Genomic DNA, 19,950 nt, shown 5'->3' with positions numbered 1-19,950 from the left:
TGAGTCTGTATTGAATAAGCAGCAGAGCACAAGTTCAGAGGAACGGGTCTATTCCTGCTCACTCTGGGACAGATTCTATTTCCCTTACTACTGCTGACTAGTATCTTACTCTGTGAATAGTCCTAGTGAAACTAATCAGGTTCCTTGAGGAATAAGTTAGTACTCAGCCCAATTAAGGCTACCAGGATCCTGGCTGTTAGGCAGTGTTCGAGATGGTTGTTTGTTTTTCCCCCCCCTTCCTGTAGCTATACATGCTGAGATAAGGTTACTCAAATCTCATGCTTCAGGTGTAATATGGTAACCACAAGGTCCTGAAAGGGATATTTTCTTCACTTGTATCACTGTACACACTTGAAGGCTTGATGCATTATTGAAATGGGAATGTATTAGCTTTTATTTAAAACATTTATTGTCTACTACTGGAAAAAGGATGTCAGGCTTGATGATGGTGAGTGATCTGTTCTAGTATAGTAAATCCTAAATCATAATAGTTTTATTTTGGTCAATATTTGGCCTGATTTGCTCCTGCCTTTCACCTTGTGTAGTCATACTTTCAGATGGAGAATCAAACTAATATCCTTTTTTAGACCAATACATCCATTCCACTGGTTCTCAAGAGTGGGGTGAACCTAAAGTGGTGATCTACTTTAAGGCCTTGATCCTGCAAACACTTCTTCAAGAGCCCATTTTCTCATTTTGAAATCAAAGAGCCTATTCACATACTTAAATTTAAGCACATGTATAAATGCTTTCTGGATTGGAGGCTAAATCATTATTATTTCACAATCTAGGCAGTTTAAAAATAAAGCCTTCTCGAGAGCAAACCGTAATACTGTTCTAATATGCTTTAAGCTACTTTTAACAAAGTAACCACAAGGATACTGGAGAGTGGAGTGCAGCAATTTTATTGAAAAAGTCCACTAGTGTGTGCAGTTCCTTTATTAAAAGGTTGTCAAATACATTGGACAAGGAACAATTGATGATCAAGAATTAGTTATACCTTTCTATACATGTTTATTTCCAAAACTATACAAACAGTGGAAAACTGTCTTTATGTCTCCATATAATCTATTAGTAATTGTGTAATAACATACATATACAGCTCTCATTGCAAATTCCAAACCCATTTTCCTAGAGTTGACATTTTACATCTTTGACAATAAAAAAAAATGTCAGTAATATTTACATGTGCTTAACGTTGCATAATTGAGCATCATACAGGTTCTGAAAACCACTGGCTAAATGAGTTTCAAGATTCACCCAGGTGGGTTAAATAGTTTTTAATACACATAAGCTATGCACATATGATTTATTAGCAAAGACACTCTTCATTTCCTTTTATTGTTTCAAGATTACCTGTAAATTGTGTGCTAGCCGGGGTTAGAATCTGTATTTTTGGAAAGGTACACTCAGAACAAAAAGCAGTACTGACTAATATTGCTGTTCAGAAACATGAATGGGTGGTGAATGATAGGTGTCTACATAGTGCAAAGTATAATGAACCAAAATGAACCTGAAGTTTACTTAGAGAATAAATATTTGTTGTGGTTGCTAAGAATCAAAGCTGTTTCTAATCCTTCTAATTAATTCAAATTGATTGTGTATTATTATTATTATTATTATTTATTTATTAGTGTATTTGTATTACTGTAGCACTTAGGTGCTCTACTCATGGGCCAGGACCCCAGTGTGCTAGGTGCTGTTCAAACACACAACAAAAAGATGGTGTCTGCTCCAAGGAGCTTACAATCTATTTCCCTAAAACACCCTCCGTGAGAAGAATAATCAAAGTTCAGGCTCAATATGGGAAAAGATTCATTTAAAACGTATGTATTAAAAGACCACAGATGATCTTGCAATGTATAATAATTGCAAATTCAGCTGAGACATAACAATGTTGTCACTGGAAAATGAGAGCTAAAACAGCAGCAAACACATACAGTTACTTTATATACTAAGTATTATATTGGTCATACAGATTATTCTGTCTACATGTTATTTGTTTCAAACCTTAACGCTTCTCTAATGTCTTACATGAAAGTGTTGTTGTCTGCTTGAATCTTCCATGCATGAGGGAGCGGGGCAATTTTTCCAGGGAAAAAAATTATCCACATTTCAGTTACAATAGCACAGCCAGAGACACAAAATAAAAGACAATAATTTATGGTACCTTTGCTTCATTTATTTTGGTCAAAAGAGATGCATGCACTAGAGACTTTAAGTACTACAAGGTATTGAAATATTTACAGCATTGTACATGTGTTCTTAAAGGGAAGGCATAGTGAAATGTCTATTTTTATTTGAGAGGGAAAGTTACTTTGCTAGCCTACTAACATTTATTTGAAATGAAAGGTGAAAGATGACTCTTCGAAAAAGAAAAGCCCACAGAGGACAAAGATATAGCATATTTATAGTAGATGCTAACAAACTGTACAGTACTTTACTTTGAAATTCTAGCCTCAGTCACTCATGATTGAAATGACAATATCCAATCATTAATTAAAGTTGGCATGTTTCCCTCCCCTTTCCCCAATAATGCTCTATTTGTTTCTATTCCAGCTGGTAGAGCTGCATGTTACCTGCTTTATTTTTTGTTTCAAATCACTTCAACATATTGAATGGAATTGTTTAAATCACAATAATTATATGATAGTTTTAGACGAACAATATGATATGATTGATATTTACTGGGTTATGGCACTAGAGAATTCAGACCACTATAAAGCATGTCATAAATACTTTAAGTGGACTTCAAAAGGAAACCATCTCTCTAAGAAATTCAGTGAGTAAGGCTCATATCACCTATTCCCTTTCTGATTTTAAAGGTAAAGGTAGGATACCCAGTACACCAGGTTAAACAAACAGAAGGCAGTTGGAAAGAAGATGCGGGCATAGGAGTCCATTTTGGCAACACGGATGTGTATTCTTCCATGCCGCCACGCCCCTGTTCTGCAATCCTCAAAGCAGCAGAAAAAGCTGGCACAGTCCTTGCCATCAAGACACTCATACCCATACTCTTCATCCCTTTCTTGGAGGTGTGTGGCATTGTTCATTTGAATAGTAGCTGATCTTGGTCGGATATCAATTGTAGGTGCCTGTGATGAATGAGGGACAAAATATGGGAGCAGGAAGAAAGAGATTGTTACAATCTTCATAACAAAACTTGATTTAGACTAATGGTCAGTCTATGCAAAGGATGGTTCTACTTAGGGGTAAATAGGGACCTGCTAAAGAATAAGGAGCTCTGATAGTAAATCCTTATTTTTAAACTATTCAAAGAACATTTTCATATATATATAGCTTAAATTCTGAGATAAGCAATGCAGATTAACATTACATATTAATAAATATGAGTAGGTAGGTTTATGCCAAATAAATTAAAATTTAGAGGGTAAAGGAAACATTCAGGAATGCAAGTTAATGGCAATTTGGATTGCTTTTGCCTTTTATATAGTATTTGCATGATATATGAAGACAATTATTGATGTTGCACATGAAAGGAATTGCGGTAGTCAACTGGAAATGCAGGATTTTCTTTAATAAAAGTGTGTCCATGCTTCAGCATTGGCAAATAACTGTAATTTGCTGAAAAGAGCGAAGAGAATGTAAACTGGTTGATCTGAATCAAGGGGTTTGAACAGTCTATGTAACAGTCTCCAGTAGTTTGCTTTTATTAATCCATACAGCTCGGCATCTACCATTGTTCACCATCTGGAAGCCTCTACATGTCCAACACTGTATACAGTAGCTGTACATGTATGTGCATTTGCTATAAGTTGAATTAATTAGGCATTTTCAACTATCTTGAGCAATTGGTGAACATAGCATTGCATAATGCATGCCACCCAAACTTTTGGCTGACACCTGGCCAATTTTTTTTATGATTCTGGAATATTATGACCTGTCAGTTTCTACAGAATATGTCAATTCTATTCGCTTCAGCATAAATATCCTTCTTTTTTTCCCCCCTCGAACTCAATCTCTGCATTTCTGAATGAAGATCAGAGTCAGATGTAGTATACAGCTATCTATATTTGCCATTTTGGATAACAACAGCATGTGGATCCAGTGACAGTATTAGAAAATGTATGCATTTAAAACCCTTTCAAAACTCTGACATTAGACATAAGAACACCATACAGGTAATTAATGATGACAGTGAATTTTGAATAGCTCATCATTAGAAGAGATTTTGGTTTAGTTTATTTAAATTAGACCACAAAGTTTAAAGGGGGTCAGAGTTGAGTTCTAAAAGGGTACATTACTGGTGCTTAGTGTGGCTGGTGGTATTGGATCCATGGGTAATTGATAAAGAGAGAAATACAGATGCTTTAAACACATTAGGCTCTCTTAACTCATGCGATCCAAAAATGTTGGGCTCTCTTGAACTTCAAGTTCAAAACCGTGAGTGAGTCAGGGTTCGGGCTGCTGAATCAACTCTACAAATTTGTTTAGAAATCTGTAGCCATTCTACTTATTTAGGATATTGTCCTGAGTAGAATGCTTAAATGTCTAATTAAAAAGAAATAATCTCATTTAAGCTCTAATAGTTAAATTCAGCAGTCGCATGCAGTAAATTTCCATTCCAAAAACTTTATACCTTGAAGGAAAACATCCGAAGAAGCTTTTGTTTTGCAGACAGAAAAGAGAATCAGAATTTTTAAAAGAAAGAAAGAAAGAAGAGGAAGAAAGAGAAAAAATAATATAAATTAAAGATACTTTTTAAAAATATAGCAGGTAAAAAAAGAAGTAAATTATAAATAGGAAAGGGGGACAGCCTTTTAAATAAGAAACTCTGTTATACTATGGACAAGAAAATATTTCTCTCATCTCAGTGACATGTAATTAAAGTGGACAAAGCCATAAATAGGGAACCTGGTTTCAATCTTTTCATTGTTCAGGGGAATTAAGAGCTGTCATTTCGGTCATTCCATTTTAAAATTAAGGGCTATCTGCAAAGTTTGAATTTACATTCAGGGCCAAAGTCTCTGCTACTGGAAATTGGCCCTTCAACTCACCACCCTAATGTTCAGGGTTTCTTTGAGCCTTGATTTAGAATCAGGCCCATCCCTACTTCTGATTTGAGGAAAGAAAACATAATCTTCTGTTGGACTGAAGACAACAGTTGTAAATGTCCCCAAGTGCCCACAAACCTTACTGTTTACATGACTTCTGTTTGGTTATTTATCCAGGACAAACAAATTCATGTTTTGTTTTGTTCTTTTTGGTAAATCAGCAGATCAGTGACAAGCTTTTAATTAATGTAACAAAGTTATTTACAATAAGATAAAACTTGCATTACAATGACAAAAATGTTAATCTTTATTTGCTCTCCTGTTTATTTGCTCTCCTATGCATAAGTGCCTAAAGGATTTAGAGTAGCAGCCCTGTTATTCTGTATCCGCAAAAAGAACAGGAGTACTTGTGTCACCTTAGAGACTAGCAAATTTATTTGAGCATAAGCTTTCGTGAGCTACAGCTCCGATGAAGTGAGCTGTAGCTCACGAAAGCTTATGCTCAAACAAATTTGTTAGTCTCTAAGGTGCCACAAGTACTCTTTTTCTTTTTTCTAAAGGATTTAGGTGCTCAAGTCCAATTGATTTAGGTACATTTGAAAATTTCTATTGGTTTACTCCACGTACCATGAGTGTGTGTAGAGGGAATGCAGAAGAGAAACTTCAAATGCATTTTCTTTCTTTTTGTATTTTGTCTCTTTTGGTTCCCTCCCTCCCACACATACTTAGATTCTGTTGCTCTAGAAGAACAGAGTTTTGCTTCAGCATGGAAGGGTAAGGTACCAACCTCACTGAAACCAAATAGTCTGCAAATACTGCACTGACAACAGGGGATTTCCAGTGGCCTTCACCGCAGCTGTTATAAAGGCTGTTATCATATACTTGTTACTGCTAGCAGGTAAGGCTATACGTGTTAATAGAATCACATTCTGAGGTAAGAAATAAAAAAGGGATTCAGGAGAGAGAGTACAGTAAGGAAAATAAAACAAGGAAAGAATAGAAAGGAAAGAGAGACAGCAATTTGCAAAAAATACATTTTGTGCTTTGAAAATAAAAATTAAACACTCAAGTGCTCTGTATGCTTTACATTGCCTTTGTCATTCCCCATGAAGTAATGGTACATAAACAGGTATTTTTCCCTACATAAATGAATCTAATGGAGAAAATTCCCATTGTGACCAAGAAGTTTTGATAATCATGCAACAAGATAGGGACAGCAATAAAAAACAGAATAGCTTAATTTTTAAATCTGCCTTGTGCAGTAAAGAAAAGATAACCATTTCAGCATACAAATAGGAAGTCACTGTATAAGGTCACAAGATACTGGCAGAGCTAAGACAGAGAAATTGATACTCATATCAGTGACTCTATTTACCATAACATGAAGGCATGGTTTTGGTAATAGTTGTAACTTACAGAACACTTTGGTTAGATGGAGCCTGCCACTAAGAAATCAATCTCTAGGCTCCCAGACAACTGTAATATATCAACTATTCATTCCCCATGGTTGACTGAGTTTGTATTCCCATTTACGTCTATGAACGGTTTACAGCTATAGCACAGTATAACAAAAAGACAAACACAAAGTAGGATTTAAATGCTCTCTCAGAAAACATAACTGAGATTTATATAGGGAAGTTTTCAGTCTTGACAGTAAAACAATACATACTGGGTTTTTCTTCTTTTTGTCTTTATCCTTGCTTGGTTTTCTGTTGCTGACAAAGTAGTGCAGGGTCCCATACTCCACCAGTGCAGAAAAAACAAAAATAAAACAAACCGACACAAAAAGATCCATTGCTGTCACATAAGAGACCTTGGGAAGAGATTTACGAGCAATTGTACTGAGGGTGGTCATTGTCAGAACAGTTGTAATACCTGGTAAGGAGACAGAATTGAACCAAAAAAATGTTACTACTTAAGGTGACAAAGTAATTCTGTCACTTGCCACATGCTGACTGGCTTTGAAGGATGCCCTGGAGTCCTGGCATATAGTGAGAGTGTTAAAAAGGTTTCAGAGTAACAGCCGTGTTAGTCTGTATTCGCAAAAAGAAAAGGAGTACTTGTGGCACCTTAGAGACTAACCAATTTATTTGAGCATGAGCTTTCGTGAGCTACAGCTCACTTCATCGGATGCATGCCGTGGAAACTGCAGCAGACTTTATATACACACAGAGAATATGAAACAATACCACTAACCAATTTATTTGAGCATGAGCTTTCGTGAGCTACAGCTCACTTCATCGGATGCATACCGTGGAAACTGCAGCAGACTTTATATACACACAGAGAATATGAAACAATAAATTTATTTGAGCATGAGCTTTCGTGAGCTACAGCTCACTTCATCGGATGCATACCGTGGAAACTGCAGCAGACTTTATATACACACAGAGAATATGAAACACAGCTCACTTCATCGGATGCATACCGTGGAAACTGCAGCAGACTTTATATACACACAGAGAATATGAAACAATACTATGTTTCATATTCTCTGTGTGTATATAAAGTCTGCTGCAGTTTCCACGGTATGCATCCGATGAAGTGAGCTGTAGCTCACGAAAGCTCATGCTCAAATAAATTGGTTAGTCTCTAAGGTGCCACAAGTACTCCTTTTCTTTTTAGTGTTAAAAAGCAGCGTGCTAAGCAGGAGGGACTTGTGTATTCAGTGAGAGACTCCAGGCAGTCACAGGAAATACGAATTACAATGCATTGTTTCCTACAAAGGGACTCCCATGCTGTAGCACCTGAAGAATATTAGGAAAAAATATAACTTTTCAGCAGAGGTAGCCAAACTCAACTGGGGGAAAAAAAGATCATCCTCAACAACTTTGTCCATCCTTAGAACTGAACTTTTTGAAGGTTCTTTATGTTGAAATAAGTTTCCTTCATTTTCAGTTTCTGGGCAGTGCTGAAATACCCAAAGAAAAGTATTAGAAGCTATTACAAGAAGTGGAAATGCCTAAAATTTCTCAAGAAAGTATTATGAAAAAAAAAGTGGAAAAAAAGGGGGGCTAGAATCTTAAATGTCAACAAAAAGCCAAGACCTCTATTTAAGATGAATATCTTATATGAATGAGTTTGATGTTCATTAAATGAGGGATTAAGGATGCAATCCAAAACTCCCACTCTTCTCATTGGGGTTTGCATCTGTTCTTCATAGCAATGACCAACTGACCACAATCAAATATGTGGGGAAACTTGCACCTCACTATCCACTGTAATTCTGACAATTCACCTTAATTGTAACTAATCCACCATCTGTGGGACTATTTTATAATTTTAAAGTTTTTGATGCAAAATCAGGATTTCTATAGGGCCTAATTCAGAGCCACTGAAATCAGTGCACAGACTCCCATATGCTATGATGGGTTTTGGATCAGGTTCATAAAGACTTAACAGAAAAACAAACCCCACAATTTAATCCCCATTTGTGCTTTTATGGATTGAAAATAAAAAAAAATAGGAGAGATAAGGGAAATTACCATTTTCCCCAATTACAAAACCTCGAATTATAATAAATAATTATCAGCTTGAGCCTTCACACCTGCCTACATTCTTATATTTTGAGTTTACATTATGAATACCTATATATTTTGAGTACAGAAAACTGCTCATCCACACACAAGAATTGAAAGCCAACACTGATCACCAAATAGAGACCGAACTTGTATGTATGTGAAGTGACTTCTTCTGTATAATGTTGAAGGTGAACATCAATGATGGTTTCCCACGGTTGAAACCCACATACAAAATGACAGAATCTCTGCTGATCTTTGTATGACATTAAGAACCTCTGTGTTCACACCCTGAACCTCTGTGTTCACACGATTGAAATAATCTTTGTACAAAATATGTCTTGTGAGGTATCATTAAAAAACTAACAACACACCGATCATTAATGTTCTTCTGTGATGTATGTATGCAGTGGGGTATTAAGAGTTCTGGATGTATGTATGCTAGAATTATGACTAAAGTGTGTAATCCTGGAAGGTCAGGGGGAGTTGTTAAACAGATCTATGTCCCATTGTTAATAATTTTTTTTGTTTTGTAAAAACAAAACAAAACATAACTCTGTGCTGTGTTTAATTGGAAGGGTGTACTTATTCCAGGTAAATTAATAAATTGTGATGTGCTTTTGGGTCTTTAGAGGAAAGAAATGAACCCTATTATTTCTCTAAACTGTCCCAGAGGATGCTGGACATTTCAGAAAACACAGTTCTGTGAACATTTAGGACTGGGAGTGTGTTGGGGTCACCTTTCTGGTTGTAACCAAAGTGGGTGGAAGCCAGATTGGGGCTGTAGACAGGCTGCTGTAGTCAGAGCTGCTGAACCAGGCCTGTCTAGCATATGGACACTCAGGATGTGATCTGCATGTTTGTAGGTTGGCTAAGCAAATCCCAAGCTGGGAGCTCCAGCAGCAAAGCATTGTAAAGAACCCAGGGTTGCAGGGCAAGTGGTGATACAATCCCTCACTGGTCTGGATTGTCCCACTCCCACCCTTGAACCCCATCACACCCTTTGGTAGGGAATGACTGGCACAAAGCCAAGATCCAGCACATTTGCAACAGGGAGTTTCCTTTTAACAGGGGAATTCTCTGCTGCCCATTCATGGTCAATTTCTGGTCCCTTTAAGCCTCCTGAATAGTGTAAACAGGCCAGTTCTCAATAGAGAATCTGATCCATGTTGTACATCTCAAAAATAATTGAATTCATTTACTGATTGTGCACACATACAACATTATTTTAAAACCTTCTGTCCTGCAAATCCTTGATAATCCAGTTCTGAGTCTCCATTGGAAAGAACTTTACAGTCGTGTTTGGCTAACCTGTATTGTGTTTTTGTGCAGAACTGAAAATTAGGTTGGCAAATCTAAATTCATTTTCACTTATCAGGACTCAAATCCAGGTCTCTGAAAGTGAAAAGTAGGTGGCCACAATTTTATCATCTAACCACATAATTTTACCTTGCATTTTTAGTGCCATCAACTGCTTCTTAGAAACAAGTTATATTTATCCATCTCTTAGCTTATTAATAGGCCAATTCATGTAGAAATTGCTAATTGTAACTAATTGCATGAGAGACTTTTGGGACAACATATGATAAGAACTCTGATGACAACTTAAAATTCATTTGATTTATAGTTGAGAGGACTCTGTTCCTGTGAAGTTTCCCTCTTACTTTTGCCAGACCCAAAGGTTTGGAGATTCTTAGAAGGCTGGTCTGAATTTTTGGGGGGTTTACTTGAAAGAAACCCAAACTTGGGGCTTTAGAAGTTTGCCCATCACTAATGTAAAATCATGTGATAAAAACTGCCATGAAATATTCCAGGTACATTTCAGAAATGCACATATTCACATGCCTGCCTTCAAAGGTGATATGTCTCATTCTGTAGGTGAAATAAACCCCAGGGATGAAGTTCATCCCTGAGGGAAACTTACAAAGCATAGACAGGCTGCTGGAAGTACACCGAACCCTGCTGAAATCAATGGAGCAGGCTGGCTGTGCATTGTAAATTGCAGGATCACAGCCTTAAAGTCTAATTTAAGACCTTAAAATAGGTCTTATATGATGTATAGGCCTTGTGTGTGCGTTCTGCTGAGGGCTGTCTGAAGATGGGTGATGTTCAGAGACAATAACATTGACAACAGCTGAATATTTTTTGTGGGAGCAGGGGGGCCAGGAGAAGTCACATAAGCAAACAGTCAGGTATTAAAACACATAATCATACAGAAGTAAGTATGGAATTAAAATACAAACAACTGAGATACCAAAACATGGTGAACAATAACTCTTTAGATACAGACAAAAACAAACCTTATAACTAACATCAACTTCTTAATACAGGTAAAAGAACAGCTGATTTTTGGTGCTTTTGAGACATACATATGATATTTGGTAAAAAGAAAGAATGTCCAGATAGCAAGATAATAAAAATAGGTTTATCCTTTAGGGCAATAAATTTCTCTCATGCATGTATGGCCTTTACTGAACCAGATGTTCATACAAGGAAACTGGGGGTTAGGCTATTGTGCAGTTATCAAAAGAAAAAGGATGGAATCCATTTTTCTAGAGGGAACGTCACATCTTTTTGCAATAATCTATTGTTTCTGCTACCATTTTATTAAGCAGGGAAAGGAGGGTAAATATCCATTTTCTTCATGAATACACATGCACTACAATGGCCAGTACAGATGTGACAGGGGAGATCTCGCAGCACCCTGATGAGACACCTAAGCAGAGAAAGCTCAGGTCTTCACACATGATACATACACCTCTGCCATGCATGTACCTTTGTTCACCTTTGTTCATGGTATTACATGGATAACTGGCCAGATTAACTCTTCCTTGGCATTGACTATATTGACAGCATTGGATGTTTTTGTGTAAAAGCCAAGCTGCTCAAATATCAGAAAAATGTTCCCCAACATTGTTATGGCAAAAAAAGGATGAATTTTCAACTAGCTCTTCAAAATATGCAAGATCTTGAGTATAAAATGGAATCCAGGTGCTCTTGAAACTCACTGCTGTGCAGGCTTCCACTGCAATTATTTGAAGTATGCAGTCCCTTTGCAGGACCCAATATAGTAAAAGGGGAAAGGGGAAGAGATGCAAATGTTGCTTGACTCACATTATATCTTGACAAGAGACATACATTCCAGTTGCCATCTAAGGCCTGGTCTACACTGGGGAGGGGGGAAATTGATCTAAGTTACGCAACTTCAGCTACATGAATAACATAGCTGAAGTCGACGTACTTCGATCTACTCACTGCGGTGTCTTCACTGTGGTGAGTCGACTGCTGATGCTCTCCCATCGACTCCGCCTGTGCCTCTCGCGCCAGTGGAGTACCAGAGTTGACAGGAGAGCACTCGGCGGTCGATTTATCGTGTCTAGACTAGACGCGATAAATCAACCCCTGCTGGATCGATCGCTGCCCGCAAATCCAGCGGGTAGTATAGACAAGCCCTAAGTGACAAATGCAATTCTTTCACATGTGATGCACAGAGAACTATACTAGACTTGCAGCCAGATGCTCCCCTATACTGGAGCTCTGCTAGATACATAAATCATATCATACATGCTGGAAGACACAGCAACTCACCCAGAGATGTTCTGGCTGGAACTGCATCCTTGTTAATCCAGAAGGAGACCCAGGAGAGCACTACAATGAGTGTGCAGGGGATATAGGTCTGAATAGTGAAATAACCCATTCTTCTGCTCAGGTCAAAGTAAACTGACATGACTACGTAGTCCCCTGTAAAACAAAGATATACATAGAATAGCATTTAAAAACCCTTTAGATTTACCATCTGTTACCTAGGTATATACATAGTGAATTGTGTTCAGCATGTTTGGATAGGTGTTCTAGAAACAGGTACACACACACATTCTGTAGAGCTGTGAGTTTGGTTTCCTGCTGTTCTTTATTAACTGAACCCTGTTCGCTTTTGGGGTATGGAAGGAAACATCCCCCATGACCCCACGTGTATGATGAACTCCAACCTTCAAGAGGAACAACTATCTACACAGTACAAGGTGCTCCCTCCCCTACCATTTTATTCCCCTCAACCTACTCTCCTTTCAGCTGGATTTATAGACCAATCTGCAAATCCCTAGCATAGTGCTTCATGTATCCTAGCACCTGTCTCACTAGTGGTCCAGCATGTCTCCAATCACTGTATTCCAATGAGCCAAGTGTTTGTGCTCTCAATTGTGTTTTAGAGTGCTTTTCACACCTATACTAGTGCAAAAAATTTGGCGGAAGAAGATGGCCCGGGGCCCAACAAAGGCTCCATTCCAATTTGTGGAATCTATGTAAAGAGAAGCCCAGGACTAGAATAGCAGGGAGGATTGTTAATCTATATTGAGGTACATTTGCAGAGCTGTAGGAGGGTAGGTCAGCCAAAACTTACTCTTGCTCAAGTGAGCATAGTTTGTTGTTCATTTTGAATACTAAATTTACAAACATATTAAAATTAAAAACCTGTTCTTAATCTTCACTAGAATAATCCCTAATAAACTCTAAACATGAAAGAGTTTAGAGGTAACCTTTCCAGGAGCAGTGTTTTTTGCAATAGAAATGTCACCATCCTAGTCATTCCTCACTGCCCATACTAACCAGATTGACTATAACTGTTATTATAGACTTTATCAACTAAAGCAACAGAAACCTCCTTACTACCATTAGAATACTCACAGACTAATATAATATATATCTGGTATATACTGACGAGTCATGGCTAAATGCTAAGGATCTGTTTTATTACTTTACCCTAATTCTCGTATCATTTCATGGACAGGCTAAAGTTAAATATTTAAAACACACATGGTTAAAGAGAGCTATACAATCAAAACCCATACAAATGTAATATTAATTATTCTTATCTCCTGTGAGTCTAATGGCCACTTTGTGAAAGGTGGTTATTTTTGTCAATTTGAATTTTAAAATGAGGCTAAAATCAGAAGAGGAATGAGAGGTAAAACAAAGACCAAAAAGTCTGACAAGGAACATAAACACAACACGGGTTCATGATAGAACTAACGGAAAACCAGTTTTCCATGTGCCTAGATAACGCATCAGAATATTAGAGTCCAAAGATACATATCCAAGGATATACATAGATCATAGATCCTATGAATGTTGAAAATTGTATTTATATTATATAAAAGTACAGCAGTCCACCGCATGGTTTCTTGTTTCTTTCTTTGAAATTGCTGGTCTTGAGCCAGTATGTTGGAATGGATGGACTGGTATGTCACTAATTATTAACCCCACATTTTATCCTAGTTTAGGATTGATCTCTTTTGGCCCAGAGCTCCAGAAGCTGCAGCATTCTCAGCTCCAAGCACTTTTTACTCTTAAGAATAGGAAATGGCATGGCTAACTCATGCAAACACCTTTTTTTTGTAGACCTTCTAGGACAAAATCTAGACCTCAAAATCCATCCTGACAAGATGGGCACATTAACTTCACCTACCCAGGTAGCAGAACTGCTGTGAAGTCCCTGTGCAAAGCATATTCAATAGGACTTTATGCAACATGCCCCCGACTCCCTCCCCTTACCCCAACTTACTGGGTGCGGGAGGGAGGAATGACAGGAGAATATACGGTTACCTATATTTCCCCAGATTGCCCAGGTCCTACGCTGTGTGGTGAGAACCCCCCTATACAGCCATCCACATCCAGTCTTCTATTGTGGTACTACTATCTGGGAGCTAGAAGGATAGGGCTTTGTTTGCTCCTTAAGGCAAATATCAATTATTACTTTATTATTATTTTATAATAGTGCATTTAATGGACACATTTTCTTATTTCTTTAATAAAAAAAAATAAAATTATGTCATCCCTCCATCCTCCTCTCCCACCCCCACAAAAAGTATATAAGGAAACTCAAGAAGTTAATAAACTAGTATAAGTCTTAACCCACTGAGCACCATTCAAACATCACTCTGATGTCAACAGCTCCTTTCCATGAACAATTTATTTCTAGGGAAACGTGAGTTCACCTTCATCTGGCACTTGCTATACACACTGGGGACTCTCCAGGGGCTAATGTTTTGTATTTAATTTATCAAGAGTTTTTGGTGCTTTTTCTGCTGCTGGATTCCTGAACTGGAAATGTTGGTAAATGACACATTTCAGTCAACATGTTCCCTTGAATCAGACACTGATCTAAGTTTTTAGATTTTGTTCTCCCTTCACAAACAGCTTTTTCTCTTTCCTGCACTAAGGATCTTGATTAGGGTCCCTGAATGCATCAGCTTGTGGCAACATCTGCATAGTTCCCAGGTCTCACTGCCAAATTCTGGGTGAGGTTGGGGGAAAAAAATCCTTAAGGGCCGAAGCAGCTGCACTCATAAAAGTAAAATGTGAGCTAAAGTCAATGAGAATTCTACCTGAAGAAGGGCTGCCAGACTACAGCTCCAAAGGTAAAGAGTGTTTATATCCATGCAGCTGCTTTGAGGTGTTTGTGGGGAGTTGATGATGAAGGACTTTCTACCACCCAGGGCACTAGCTTGGCATTCAGGAAAGCTGGGTTCAATTTCCAGCTCAGTTACAGATTTCTTGTAGAAAATGCTGGCCCTGTTGAAGTCAAGATTTTCCATTGGCTTCAATAGGGCCAGGATTCCACCCCATTAAGTGAAACCCATTTATTCTAATCTATCTTGCCTCTGTTGTCTATTTGTAAAATGAGGATAATACTTCTCTACTTCACAGTGGTGCTATGAGGATGAAATCCATTAATGATCACACACTACAGTGGGTGGTGATGGTTTACATAAGTAGCTAGTTAGGGAGACCCTCTGCTGTATATTTATATAGGACCAAGCTTTGTGACATATAGACAACAAAGTGTTCTTTACACTGTAAAGATATTAGTAGTATCAAGGATCACTTTTTAATAGCAGCCACTGTGAGCCCACACTGCTAAAGCCCTCGGTTTGAGATGACAGGCTTGATTCTCCTCTCATACCATTTTCACACTAATATATCACTCTATTGACTGCTCTGGAGTTATTCTTTATTTCCACATGTGTAAAAGTGTGAGAGGAGGACAATGCAAGGTATCTTCGCAACAAAAAATAACGTCAACACTTCATCCAAAGTGCCACCTGACTCCCAGCCCAGTATTCTACTCCATATATAATTCCGTAAATTAAATATATATTTGCCTATTTTATCTTGAACAAGGAGTGAAATTGTACATACTGATAAAGAGAGCCCAAACTGTGCAAACATATACATTGCAACTAAAATATTTCTCAGTGAAAACTCTGGGATAATTGGTCCCATAGCATGAAAAAGAAAATAACTGTTCACTTCAAGAATGTTCACTTCAACTGTCCACTTATATTTATAAGCAGCTTCTTGAGTGATATTTATTGGTAGTTGTTAAAAGCCAGGATGCAGTCATTTGGGATATTGCTAACACAATCATATTTGCACCCACGTATGAACACTCGACAACATATCTTATAAACATACCAAATGCTAATTCACTTCAATTATTTTAATAAGTAGCTCTCATATTTTGGTCAATAAAATTATGCTTGCCTTTTGTTCAACCCTAGATCCAAAGTGCAGACTAATTACATACCTGTGCTGAAAGTGTAGTCAGAGGTAACAATAAAATATTCTTTTTATGCAGCTTCTTTCAGAGTACCATATTATTGTGACACTAGAAGGGCCATTAATTAGCCTTCATCACTGTTAGCTATACACTGTATCCCCATTTCAGAAGAAATTCTTCAAATGCTACCTGCAAACTCCTCTTTCACAATTGTCTCATTTTCCATCCAGCGTATGTTTGGCTTTATTTTTAGATTTCTAAAATACACCTGGAAGATTCTGTCTGAGCACAGGTGTATGATATGAAAAATAATTGCGCAACTTGCAGATATTCCAGCTATCCAGATTTCTAATGTTTCTCTCCCCACACTCCTTTTATTTGAAACTGAAACCAAAGGAAAAAATAAACATGATTTAAACATTTTAAATGTATGTTTGTTATGGAAACATGGAGACATAGTTAGGAATAACATTTTATTTCAAATTAATAGGAACAAAAAATGAATGATTTAGAATGTGTGGAGAATCCGGTTTTTTTCAATTAGTATGGGCTATAAATGCTAAAAGTTAATCACTAGGAAATATTTCTGCAAGAATACATGTTTTTGACCACAGGAGGGCACTGTCACCTCAGAAAGGAAACAGGCAAAGACCATAAATCTGTCAATGGAAAACGGAATCTTAAAGTTATCAGTGACTACTCCTTAAAATGATTTGCATAAACACAGCAATGGTATGACACATTCTGTAAGTATATTGACATGGATGCTACTCCAAAAGAATGTACTACAGCTCTAAGACAGCCCAAATCCTATGTGATAGAAATGTTACTAAAGTAATGATGCTCAAATAAATTTGTTAGTCTCTAAGGTGCCACAAGTACTCCGTTTCTTTTTGCCAATACAGACTAACATGGCTGCTACTCTGAAACCTATCATAATATCGGTAATTGAATATAAACTCCATGTAAATTGTAAATGGGAATATTGTCCTGTGGTGGCAGACCTTACCTTCATTTTCCCCATAAATAACTAAGTTAATGGGCAATAGGTCCATCAATAGTTATTCGCCAAGATGAGCAGGGACATAATCCCATACTCCAGTTGTCCCTAAACTTCCAACTGCCAGAAGCAGGGAACTGATCACTCAAAATTGCCCTGTTCTGTTCATTCTCTCTGAAGCATCTGGCATTGGCCACTGTCAGAAGACAGGATTATGGGCTAGATGGACAATTGATCTGACCCAGTATGGCCATTCTTATGATCTTAATAGATACATTTTTGATCTGTCTCTTTTATTGTTACCACTACCAAAAAAGTCTACCTCCAGCATACAAAGATTCCATTTCATACAGGGTTTAAAGAATTAACTGATTAGGCAAAATACTAGGGTTTAATGGAAAAGGCATATTTTGTTATTTTTAGGATATATTATATGAAAATACCATCACTATCTGAAGGGTTGGCTTTCATGAATATAGCCTTTTCAGTTAGAAGTGATAGTTATACTCCCTTAATCAAAGCAATCCTGGACGTCACTCTGAATAAAACTTTTAGCCAAGGTAAAGAAAAAAGTGTTAAGTGACTACAAAGTTCCCTTAAGGGTGAGCTTGGAACACAATTTAAAAGGCTGTGAAGCCCCAGTTGTGGAGTCCATTGTGCTAGGTGCTGTACAAACACCAAACAAAAAGAGAGCTCCTGCCCCCAGGAGCTTACAAGGTAAGTAAAAGATGTGCGTAGACTTCAGTAGGTGGAGAAATTAGAGTGTAAACTCTTTGGGACATGGATCCTCCATTTTTCTCAGTGTTGGTGCAGTGCCTTATGTTATCAGACTGGGGTTTTCAAAGGCACTGAAGGGAGTTAGCTGCCCAAATCCCATTGAATTCCAATGCGAGTTGGTGCAAATCTCCCATAGGTTCTTGAAAATCTTATATTAGTGCCATTGTATTGACTGGAAAAGTTTGGTGCCATTGTGATATAAATATTCAATATTATATCTGACAATTATTGGGAAAGATTGTTGAGGGAATGCAAATTCCCCCCTTACTCTATGGAGTCAGTATGCCAGACTGCCACTTCCAACTCATTGGGGAGTAGAAGGATCATCACAGCTGCTACAATTTCCCTTCTCACAGGAGCAGATGGGGTGGGGGTGCAGCCTTGATTCCACCATCCCAACAGACCTTGAAGCATAACTCCACTGGTGCATGGGGGACTGTCTGCTGTGCTAGATGCAGGTTCAGTGCAGTTTGTACCTTCTCTAGAGCACTAAGAAGACTGGGAGGGAAGCTGTGCCTCCTTAAATCATAATATCCACTCTCTCCCAAGCTGTTCCAGGGTCAATGCAACAATGTGCTGCCCCTTGTTACGGGCTAGATTGCAAAGTTCCAGTCTAACCCATTATTACTAATGACATAAATCTGGTAAGATCTGATGCATCTGCCCTGATGTTTCTTCACTTCATCTTTAATTATTACATTTTAAAAAAAAAATTGAAAACCAGAGTCTCTCCTACTTATTTCCCAAGACCTATATATGGTTTTTTTGCAGGAGTTTGCTATATTTATGGGGAAGCTGGTGGGAACTCCATAGTTAAGGTACTACTGAAAAATGCAGTTAAAGAGACATGGTGGTTTTGCAAGAAAAATAAAACAGTTATTTTCCAAACTCACACAATTTACGAAAGGGATGAAGATTTAATATCTGTGAAAAATGTAGACGATTCCACTGAATACGTTAAAGTTTAGAAGCTGTTCAAAATGACCCATATCTGATTTTTATAAGTTTTATAAAGTTCTTAGTTTAATACCTTTGAAGAGGTGAAGTGTCAAATTTACCATGTGAAGAGATATTGATAGTATCTTGTCTAATGCAGCATGGTTTTGTTTGCATTTTTCACCATAACTTTTTTCATTTCTGCCAAAGCATTTGATGGATGGATGGATGGATGGATGGATGGATGGATGGATGGATGGATGGATGGATGGATGGATGGATGGGACAATGAAGCTACAGTGAAGGTGATATATAATGCATTTAACCAGGGCCACTGCCAGGATTTAAAGAGCCCAGGAAAAAGAACCCACCAGCTGTTCCATCTGCACCCCACCACCAAGTGGCAGGCCCTACAGTCAACCTTATAGCCCCATCCTACCCTTACTTTTGTTTCTGTCCCTCACAATAATTTTAATTCTGCCCCTCAGTCAAAAATGACTATTTTACTTACTAGTTCCAGGCTTCACTGTATTTGTTCATTCATTCATTTTTCAACCACATAAGAACTAAACAGCTTAAAAAAGAATTAAAACATTCATCTGCTGAAAAAAAAATAACATTCCCTTTCCTTACAGTTGTACTGCTGCCAAGCTTCAATAAAAGACCAAACAGATTTCTGTTTTTGGAGAACATTAATATCTTGGGGAGTGGAAATCTGCTGCAGCACTGAAGATAGTTGCTTAAAACAAAATAAAATCCCTCAGAACCTCTGAAATCCTACAACCGAATGTTCAGTATTTGGTGTGTCTGTCTGTTATGTAAGGGACAAGGCAACACGTGATTATCATTGATGCTGCATGGCATCTGTACTGAGTGAGTTCCATCCCTGTCCATTTCAAAGCCATGATTATAGTTTGATTATGTAATGAAGTAAAACAACATTAAGGTTTGCAGTATAGTCCATTTATAGAAGATTATCTCTGGGATTCAGCTATCCACAAGCCTGGTTTTCAATTTACATTCCAAAAGATGAATGAATCCTAATTACCTTCTACAACATGAAGAGAGAGATAGGTGGGGGGGGGGTTGTTTTAAAACAAATTCTGTGTGTGTGTGTCTGACAACAAACACATTCTGATCATGGGG

The 19,950-nt window shown here is 37.7% G+C and overlaps 1 protein-coding gene across 2 annotated transcripts in view; it reads right to left on the bottom strand.

The window, feature by feature from the left end:
- Nucleotides 1–1,995: 1,995 nt before the first annotated feature.
- Nucleotides 1,996–19,950, bottom strand: part of GABRG2 (gamma-aminobutyric acid type A receptor subunit gamma2) — a 107,349-nt gene continuing 89,394 nt past the window's right edge. Inside the window, exons 7-10 of one of the 2 annotated variants that reach the window (XM_073355912.1) lie at nt 12,122–12,274; nt 6,685–6,890; nt 4,601–4,624; nt 1,996–3,095 (exon numbers count right to left, since the gene is read on the bottom strand). In XM_073355912.1, coding sequence (XP_073212013.1) covers nt 2,820–3,095; nt 4,601–4,624; nt 6,685–6,890; nt 12,122–12,274 — 659 coding nt within the window. In that variant the 3' untranslated portion in view covers nt 1,996–2,819. The remainder of the gene's footprint in view (nt 3,096–4,600; nt 4,625–6,684; nt 6,891–12,121; nt 12,275–19,950) is intronic. The other variant, XM_073355913.1, reaches the window with a different exon arrangement.

Source organism: Lepidochelys kempii, chromosome 8 (genome assembly GCF_965140265.1).
Source record: "Lepidochelys kempii isolate rLepKem1 chromosome 8, rLepKem1.hap2, whole genome shotgun sequence".
Classification (NCBI taxonomy): Eukaryota; Metazoa; Chordata; order Testudines; family Cheloniidae; genus Lepidochelys; species Lepidochelys kempii.
The sequence above is the reverse complement of the archived record's forward strand: the minus strand, read 5'-3'. Positions and strand labels throughout refer to the sequence as shown.